Source organism: Gordionus sp. m RMFG-2023, chromosome 1 (genome assembly GCF_954871325.1).
Source record: "Gordionus sp. m RMFG-2023 chromosome 1, tfGorSpeb1-WG-v2, whole genome shotgun sequence".
Lineage (NCBI taxonomy): Eukaryota > Metazoa > Nematomorpha > Gordioida > Chordodea > Parachordodidae > Gordionus > Gordionus sp. m RMFG-2023.
In genome coordinates this window covers 29234902-29244743 of record NC_088775.1, presented here as the reverse complement: position 1 = coordinate 29244743, position 9842 = coordinate 29234902, and the positions used below count along the sequence as shown (strand labels likewise).

The 9842-nt window shown below is 36.6% G+C and overlaps 2 protein-coding genes across 6 annotated transcripts in view; both read left to right on the top strand.

Annotated features, from left to right (window-relative positions):
• The first annotated feature begins 203 nt into the window (after nucleotides 1-203).
• Nucleotides 204-797, top strand: LOC135923921 (DNA-binding protein HEXBP-like). Its single transcript, XM_065458937.1, has one exon. The coding sequence runs from the start codon at nucleotides 204-206 to the stop codon at nucleotides 795-797; it is 594 nt and encodes a 197-aa protein (XP_065315009.1).
• An 8325-nt stretch (nucleotides 798-9122) lies between these two features.
• LOC135922702 (protein phosphatase methylesterase 1-like) overlaps nucleotides 9123-9842 on the top strand; it is a 64954-nt gene continuing 64234 nt past the window's right edge. The window contains exons 1-4 of one of the 5 annotated variants that reach the window (XM_065457138.1): nucleotides 9123-9214; nucleotides 9256-9344; nucleotides 9425-9516; nucleotides 9558-9667. In XM_065457138.1, the coding sequence (XP_065313210.1) occupies nucleotides 9180-9214; nucleotides 9256-9344; nucleotides 9425-9516; nucleotides 9558-9667 (326 nt within the window). In that variant the 5' untranslated portion in view covers nucleotides 9123-9179. Of the gene's footprint in view, nucleotides 9215-9255; nucleotides 9345-9375; nucleotides 9517-9557; nucleotides 9668-9842 lie in introns of those variants that run through there. The other 4 variants (XM_065457134.1, XM_065457137.1, XM_065457136.1 and 1 more) reach the window with 4 other exon arrangements.

The window sequence follows — 9842 nt, the reverse complement described above, 5'->3', positions numbered from 1 at the left end:
TTTGGTGAAATTAATTATTAATTTTCTGTGAATATTTTATATAATTTAGTGTTGTTAGAGAAATAAATTAGGAAAAATTTAAATACGTAAATATTTTAATGAAGGGTTTTAAAATTACAAAATATGTGGAGTTGCAATATAATGTATTGGGAGCGGTGGTAGTGTTGATGATATGGTTATGTAGTTTATATTTTGGAAGGAGAATGCGAAGAGAAAGGAGTATTAGGATTCGTGGGCAATCGTTGTTGGTAGAGGGGCATAATGGAGAGGATGATAGGTTAGGGAGAGTGACGTGGTTACCGGTTCAAGAAATAATGAAGGGTTGGGTCAATAATGAAGAAATTGACCGGTTAAAGAACGAGAGGATAGATGACAGACATTTGGATGTATACCGTGGACGTCAAGATATGCCAAGGCCATTCAACAGTGGGGGACAGAGAGGTCGGAATGGTAGATGTTATAAATGTGGGGAGATGGGTCATATTGCGGTGAATTGTAGAGATGTCAAATGTTTTGCGTGTGGGGAGATGGGACATATTTCGACATATTGTCCGGGCAGAGCAGAGAGAATACGTTGCACGGGTTGTGGAAGATTTGGACATGTGTTAAAGGATTGCCGAGTGGGAAAGGTGGAAACAAGGGCAGGTTTTCCACAGAGAGGAGAGTCGTCGGGGGTAGTGAATATGAGGAGTATGTCGGAGATAGCTGGAAAAGAAGGAAAGGATATTGGAGAGGAGATGACGTGTTTCAAGTGCCGAGAAAGGGGACATTGGGCCAGAGATTGTAATAAAGATTGACTATATGATGGGAAGGAGAGTAAAATAATGACCGTGGCGTTAGGAGGGGGCAAGAAAGAGTTGAGAGTTAAAATGTTGCAGCAGGAGGTTCAAAGGGAGTTAATGTATCTGCCGAGTCCAAGGGTATGGTTCGATATCAACGGGAAGATGGTATCTATGTTATTTGATACCGGAGCAGCTATTTCGGTGATGGGATATGAGGATTTTAGAAGACTTTGGCCGGGTAGTAATATAATTAGAGACGTTATGCAAGTAAGGCAGTTTGATGGATCGGAGATGGAGATGATGGGAAGAGTGCATATTGGGGAGGTAGGAAGAGAAGGATGTAAAATGTTGGACTTATGGATAATTAACCGAGACGTTGAGCCGGTGATGGGATGGGATTGGATTACAAATGTAGGGCCGAGGTATGGATTCTGGGGAGTATTTGCCCGATGGGGAGTATTTGTGGCGATCGAAGAAGATATTCGGGAAGACTTGATAAATATGGTCCGAGTGAATGAAGAGAAGAGAATGTCGAGAGGGAATTTGGAATGGATGGAGGGCCTAGATAATATTGAAGTAGACGATGGAAGATCCATGTTTTGGGGGGAAAGCGAAGAGAATGCGAGAGAATATATGTTGGGGAGAGGTCCGATTTATGTAGATGGAGAAATAGGAAATGTCCAAGACAGTAGATATGGAGTATTGAGGCCGCTGGTTAGTGAGAAGAAGGGAGAGAATTTTGTAGAACAAAGAGTTGCGAAAAATTTGTGGGGGTGTGGAGAGGGAATAAAGGATGTCCAAAAGGAGGTGGAGAAGTTAGTGGAGAGGTATGGAGAAATATTTGAGGAAGAGTTGGGTTGTTTGAAGGGTTATGAGGTGGAGATTCGGATGAAGGAGGGAAGTGTGCCGAAGTATTGTGCTGTACGTCGTGTACCTTTTGAATGGAGGCGAGAGGTAGAGCAAGAGTTGGATAGATGGGTAAAGGAAGATATTGTATGTCCGGTCGAATATAGCGAGTGGGCGACACCTTTAGTACCGGTGAAAAAGGCTAATGGGAAGTTGAGATTATGTGCAGATTTCCGAGTAACATTGAATCCGTGGGTAGTGGAAGTAAAATATCCGTTACCGAGGATAGAGGAGATATTGGCGAATTTGAAGGGGAGTTTATATTTTTCGAAGGTGGATTTTTCTAATGCGTATTTGCAGTTGAAGGTAAGGAAGGAGATGCAGAAGTTGCTGACCATAACTACGCCCAAGGGACTATTTGCGTTTAAGAGATTGCCGTTTGGGTTGAGTGTTTCGGCACCCATATTTCAGAGGACAATGGCGGCCGTTTTTCAGGGTTTGGAGGGAGTGTTTTATTATATGGACGATGTCTTGATAACAGGTATTACGCAGGAGGAGCATAATAGGAGGCTGGAGGAGGTATTTTGGAGAATCAAGGAGAAGGGATTGCGTGCTAGTAGAGAGAAAAGCGTGTTTGGAGTAATGGAGGTTGTTTATTTGGGTCATCGGATTAATGGAGTAGAGGTTAGACCGTTGGATAAGAATATGGTGGGTATTGCAAACATGTTGAGGCCGAAATGCAAGTCGGAAATACAGTCTTTTCTGGGAATGGTTAACTATTATCACAGGTTTGTAGAGAATTTTGCGGAGATAGCGGCACCTTTGTACCAGTTGTTGAAAAAGGGAGAGAGATTTGATTGGGGAGATGAACAGGAGGAGGCGTTTGAGGAGTTGAAGTGCCGGATTGGAAAAGAGCCCGTCTTAGTGTGTTTTAATAATGAACTGGAGGTGATATTGGCGGTAGATGCGTCTCAAAGGGGAGTAGGAGGAGCGTTATTGCATCGTATAGAAGAGCTGGAAAGACCGGTGTTATTTTTTTCTAGAATTTTTAGGGCCGCGGAGACGAGATATTCGGTAATTGAGCAAGAGGCATTAGCTGTAATTTTCGGATTGACAAAGTGTCGGGAGTATTTGATTGGGCGTCGTTTTGTAGTCTATACGGATCATAAGCCGTTGATTCATTTATTCCGGAAGGATAACAAGGAGTTGATGATGTCGCCGAGGTTGCAGAGGTGGTTATTGATGGTGGGTAGTTTTGACATGGAGATGAGATATCGTAGAGGCCGAGAAAATTATTTGCCGGACATAATGTCGAGATGCGGAGCAGGGGAGGATGTGGAAGAAGGTAGTACGGAGGAGATGTGTAAGAGGAGGTAGCGATGGTCATGGTGGTATCGAGAATGTTGAAGGGAGGTCCGGTAACGTGGGAGGAGATTCGGAAAGAGACGCAAAAAGATAGGGATTTGAGTCGAATAAAAGAATGTATAATGGGCCGGAAGCCGTGGAAAGAAGGAGATAGAGCTTATAAAAATGTTGGAGGAGAATTGACGGTGATGGACGAATGTGTAGTCCGGGGAAATAGGGCAGTGATACCTGGGAAGTTGAGAGGAATGGTTTTAACAATGTTGCATGCAGGTCATCAGGGAATGGAGCGTATGAAACAATGGGGACGAGAATATGTATGGTGGCCGAGGATGAATGTGGAGATTGAGGAACTAGCAAGACAATGTGTAGTATGCAATACTTGGGCCAGGATGCCAGCAAGAGATAGAGAAGGGACTTGGCCGAAAACAACTGAGCCATGGGAGAGGGTTCATGTCGATTTCTTCGAGTACGAAAAAAAGGATTATTTTCTAGTGGTTGATGCATTTTCTAAATGGGTGGAGTTTGAAGTTGTAGGAGGGTTGACAACGCAAGTAGTGGTCAGAAAATTGAAGAATTTGTGGGCAAAGTTTGGAGTGGCTAAATCAATCGTGTCTGACGGTGGACCAGCGTTTAGTAGTGCAGAGTTTGCGAAATTTTGCAAAGAAAATAGGATACGGCATATTTTATCTCCTCCATACCACCCAAGCTCCAATGGGCAGGCAGAGCGGATGGTGGGGTTGGTGAAAGATTGGTTACGAAAGGCAAAGTATGGGAAAGGAGAAGTATGGACGTCGGTGATGTATTATAATAATAGTAGGAGGGGAGAGGATTTGTCTCCAGCAGAGAAGTTTTTAGGGCGCAGAACGAGGATTGGGTTAGATGCTCTGAGGCCAGAGTCTGAGGGTCCGAGGAGAGAACGGGAGGAGGAGGGACTAGCAAAGTTTATGGTGGGACAGTCGGTGTGGGCGAGGGTATATGGTGAAAAGGAGAAATGGCGAGCCGGAGTTGTGATGGAAAAGGTAGGAAAAAAGTTAAGTCGGGTCCGTTTTCAGGATGGCAAGGTGGGTGTGAGACATGAAGATCAGATACGCAGAGGAACGGAAGCGGGGCGAAAGTGACAGGGGCAAGAGGTCAACGAGAGGTCCGAAGTTAAAAAAAATATATATAGGTCAAGGTCACGGGGGTGGTGTAGGTGGTCGTTCCGGAAGGCGGAAGGGAAAGGGGAAGTATGATATAAAGAGGGGTATATATATATATAAGGTGGGAATATAAGTCAAAGTATGATTGAGTCAAATTGTAAAGAAAAATTATAATGTATCAGAGTAAAATAGTAAAAGGAAAATTGTTTTTTTTTGTGAAATTTGGTGGAGCTGAAATAAATATTAGAGAAATGTTTAAAAAATGTTGAATTAAATAAATTAAGGAGAAATAAAATTATTAAAAAAAAAAATTTTTTTGGAAGTTTAGGTTAAATAAAATAATGTAAAGGGAAAAGGGTTTTGAAAGTGTATATTAAGTAAAATAAATTTTCGAAATATATTTGGTGGAATAAACCGGTAACGAAGAAGGAATAAGCGGCGGAATAATATTGAAGCGAAAATAGTTGAAGGTTCTTGTGGTAAACGGAGGGGCGGAGGCAGGAATAGAATGGGTATGAATAATGGGAATAGGTGGATGGGATGATGTAATAAAGAGAAGTATTGAGAAAAATAAAAATTAATTTAAAAAAAAAAAAAAAAAAAGTAATGGTAAAAAAAAAATTAATAACGGGGTTAGGGTTGAGTGATTTGTATTATAATGTTTTTTATATTATAATGTTAATAACGGGGTTAGGGTTGAGTGATTTGTATTATAATGTTTTTTATATTATAATGTTGTATTTTGTTGGCAGGGAATAGTGAATTAAAAGGAAAAAATAATAATAATAATAATAAGATGTTAATAAAGGGAGTAATGGTTGTTTGTTGTTTTTAATTTTTCGTAAGAGAAAAATAGTAGGAGTTAAGGTTAAATGATAAAAAATATAATAAAGTTAATAAAAGTTTTTCTGTTAACGAAAATAGAGAGAGAAAGAGAGAAAAAAAATAGAGTTAGGGAGATGGGGTATTGAAATATAAAGGAAATGATTTACGAGTAAGAGAGTGTTGAGAAAAGGAAAATTTTGAATAAGTAAGAGAAGAAGAAAACATAAAATTCATAATTTTATTCGGTAGAGGAAAATATCATTTTATTCGGTATGCCGATTATTAATAAGTAAGTCGTTATATATATATATGCAAGGAGAGTGATGAGGAAAGGGAAGGGAAGAAAAGGGGGAAAGCAGAAAAAAAAAAATAATAATAAGAGAAGGTAAATGATTATGTGATATAGATATGTAGACCTGGGTACTCATTTGATGCGAAATACGATAATTAGTGCGGATATGGAACCGCTTGCTAGTGAATGGAGGGCTTTAGCCCAGGAAGGCACGAGATCAATGGAGGGGAAAAGAAGACCATCAGAGCACTCAAGGGAAACGGTACGTGAAGAAAGAGACAGGGTGATATGTTATGGTTGTGGAATGGCGGGACATATCCGCCGGTGGTGTCCCAAGGAACGGTTTGATACTATGGGAGGGCGAACCTGGAAGGAGTCGGAGCCAACGTCCGCATCTTCCGATAACAGAGCAATACAATCAGATCAACGAATGGCGTCGGACACGCCAGTGTTACGGGTAGGAGAAGATGAGTATAGGCAGTTGTTGGGGCCAACGAGGTCCGATAAAGGGGGGAAATGTCATAAATGAGTGACATATTTGATGATATTTATTGCGTGAACATTAATAAATAAAATTGTGCAGGTTCATTATTAGACCGTATTTTAATATTTTGTTTTATTTTATTTTTAGATATCGAAATTAAGTTTTGTTAAATCATAATGAGATTGTATTTTATGCGCTTCCCTATAAAAGGGAAGCGAAATATTATAAAATGATTATTCACTATTTTATTTTTTGTTTTTAATATATTTTTTTTGGTTGTAATAGTAAATTTTGAAATAAAATTATTCGTTATTTTTGTGTGGGAAATTCAATAAAATTATTATACTCGGAGTTTTGCTTTCTATTCGGACTTATACGGCACAACGTGATAGTAGGTTTATGGTTTCTTGATGAGCAACGTAATGTGGTATTTGTATTTGTGTTTGTATTTGCTTCATTCACTGGCACAACCATTTCTGTAACTTCCAAAGAACTTTCATGATTTGGAATAACTAAACGATTTCTTAACTGATCTGCATGCTTCCGTAATGTTTTCCCGGAAGATTCAACAATATAAGAATAAAGTCCTATTCTTTCTTTAATTACTCCCTCTCTCCAACCATTGGTATTTTCATTATTTAACCATATAGGTTGTGAGATTTCAAATTCTCTTTCCTTTGAATGTAAATCATGATGAAGGCTTTGTTTATCATTAGCCCTTACTATTTCGTGTTCGGCATTTGGTCGGATCCAATCCAGACTTGTTTTCAATTGCCTCCCAAACATAATTTTAGCAGGAGATCTCCCTGTGGAACTATGCTCTCCCAATCGGTAGGTTGTTAAAACCTGTGTCATAGCTTCTTTGGGATCGCTAATTGAATCTCTCGTTGCATAATACCGACCTTTCAAAGTTCGTACTGTACGTTCAGCTAATCCATTAGTTTTTGGATGATAGGGTGCCGAACGTATATGACGTATGTTATTTAAATCACAATACCTACGGAATTCCCCTGATAAGAATTGTGGTCCTTTGTCTGACACACTGTACTTGGGTATTCCAAACCTAGCAAACCATTAATTTAGTCGTTTTATCATAGCATCAGCAGAGGTATTCTGCATTAGATCAACTTCTAACCATGGTCTATTTTTCTGGCATCCAGAACATATTTTGATAAAATTTTCTATATCAACATCACATCTGGGCCACCAACAATACAATCTAAAAATAGATTTCATTACATTTTCCCCAGGATGTCCCCAGTGAATCATTCCTAACACTGCATTTCTTAATTTATTAGGAATAACCAATCTCCCATTCCATTCTATAATATCACGATTGACAGAAAGCTCTTCCCGTCGATTATAAAAATTAACTATTTCTTTATCTTTATGACGATCAAAGTTTCGCCAACTTTGCTGAATATGTATTGCTACTTTTTTTAATATTAAATCTTGCTTCGACTCTTTTCGTAGAATATTTTCTGACAATTGCATATCATCTAAATTAATACTTCGAATATCCAAAACATGTTTAGAATCTTGATTCTCTTCCGAAATTTCTTGGTGTTTATTAATCAAATCTCGAATTCTAGAATCTAGTGTTATGCAACATTTTTCTTTTTCAATATTGTTGACCAAATTGCGTACTTGTTTAATCATAACCTGACGAGGCATTTCTAAATTGAATGCTATAATCCATGGTAATCCGAAAAGAGGCACCCCAGTTGTATTCATTATTACCACTGGTAGAGTCCTTGTCTGTGATCCAATCCTAACATTGACTTGGGTCTCGCCCTTGACGTCTAACGGATGATCACCATATGCAGTCAATGGACTGGTTGGCCTAATTTTTGGTCGCCCAATACTTGTCCATATATCAATTCCTATCAATGACGCTTGTGCACCAGTGTCAAAATCAAATTCAACATCTAACCCATTTATCTCTGCAGTTAGTTTTGCTCGATTCTCTCGATTTTGTTGAATCTTCCAAATATTATGAATAGAATCACTTGATGACACTCTTATATAGTTTAAATTCTTTGATTTACAGCAAACTGCAAAATGACCAATTTTTTTACATTTATTACATGCCGCATTTGTAGCTGGACATCTCACTTCTCGGTTATGAATAAAACCACATTTATAACATTTAAGTTTATTATAATCTTTATCATTATTATTATTGTAGTTATTATTCTCTTTATCAAATGTATTATTATACTTGACTTTATTATAGCCTTTATCAATTGTAGTCGTCGTTTTTATTGGATGTTTATAATTATTATCATTATCATTTCTTTTGTTATTAACATTTATCTTATTAACAACTGGCATATTTTTATTTGCCATTTCTTTATCTGCTCGCTCAGAAGCTAATGCCAGATCAAGAATAAATTGAAAAGTCAGTACATTATTATCTCTATCAAGACCGTCGGGGTATAGAGCTCTAAGATCTCTTTCCAATCCCGGTATTTCCATGCCATCCATAAACTGATCACGTAAACGCTCGTCAATATCATTAAGATAATGACAACGCTTTCCAATTGTTCTAATTTTATTTGCAAATTCAGTTATGGTTTCAGTTGTTCTCCGTAATCTAACGAAATCAAATCTAGAAGCAAAAGCTGTTGACGTCGGTTTAAATAGTTTAAAACATATTGACTTAATTTCCTTAAAAGATAAAGTTTCGATCGAATCAGGATAACAAAAACGGTCCACCAACTCAATATTCTTATTGCCAAAAAATGTTAAAAATATATCTTTATATTGACATTCAGATGGGCTTACGTTTTTTAACCGAAAACTGGCTTCCCATTGAGAAAAATATCTGTGAATAGAAGTATCCAACTCGAATTTATCAAATTTAATCGTAGATAAATCCGCTATTTTTTTTGAATCTCCATTTAAGGAATTATTTTCTCCATTTAAGGAATTATTATCTCCATTTAAGGAATTATTTTCTCCATTTATCGTCGCCATTTGTAGTAATACCAACTACTAATTATAAACAATACGACCACTGATTTATATTTCAATTTATTTTTGATATCAAATTTTATTTTTTGTTTTTCGAATGTTCGATTCTATTTTTAATATACAATATACATAAATAATCATTTATTAATTTATTACAGAGCCCCTGTGCTCCTCTAACGCCACTGTAAAATTTATATTAATTTAGCAGTAATATGATTTTTATTTATTTATATCATATCCATTCGTAGTAGTTCAATAAGATAATTTCTATAAATATAGATTCCTCAAATTATTAATATCTGAAAGGCAGGTTCTATGAAATAGGGCTAATAAAAATTTACAAAACCAGCTCCTTATATATAGGTTTTTAAAAGGGGTCATCATCTAAGCAATATAAATTTAGCGTTATTTTTTTTTTCTCATAATTTGAAAGCTCGGTTATCTTTTTAAATGGAATATTCTCAATAGATATGATAAAAAAAGTATTTCACTTGCCCCCTCATACGTTACCTCACTATTTATTATTGTATAATTTTTTTTTCATAGAAATATTCACAAATCTAACTTAAATTTTGAACCAACATCATGGGAAAAATATTTTGACCACAAAGATGGGATATTAATAGGAGATAATATATCCTTTTTTATGATTTATGTGAAAATTATTTATAATACTCTTTCCTTAAATTTTCTTAACTTTAAATTATTGTAAACAAGTTTAATGTATATACTAAAGGAATTCTTGGCCCTGTCTTATTTTTTATACATGGTGGGGGATTTTCTGGACTATCTTGGGCATTATTAGTAGTATGATACATTGAACTATTATTTAAAATATTCTTTAAAAGGAAGATCTGAGCAAACTAATTGACTGTAGATATATAAGTATGGATCTCAGAGGCCATGGTGAAACTCAAACCATGGATGACCTTGATTTATCTATTGAAACACTTACAAAGTTTGATTAATCATCTTTTTAGTTTTATTTCTTTTTTATTATGAATATTTAATTATATAAACTTAGCTGTAATATGCAACTTTCAAATCATTGTACACTGCCACTGCTTCTTAATCTTGTTTTATTTATGTTGCCAGCAACATTTTAGACCCATTCTGTATTTAAAACAGTCAAG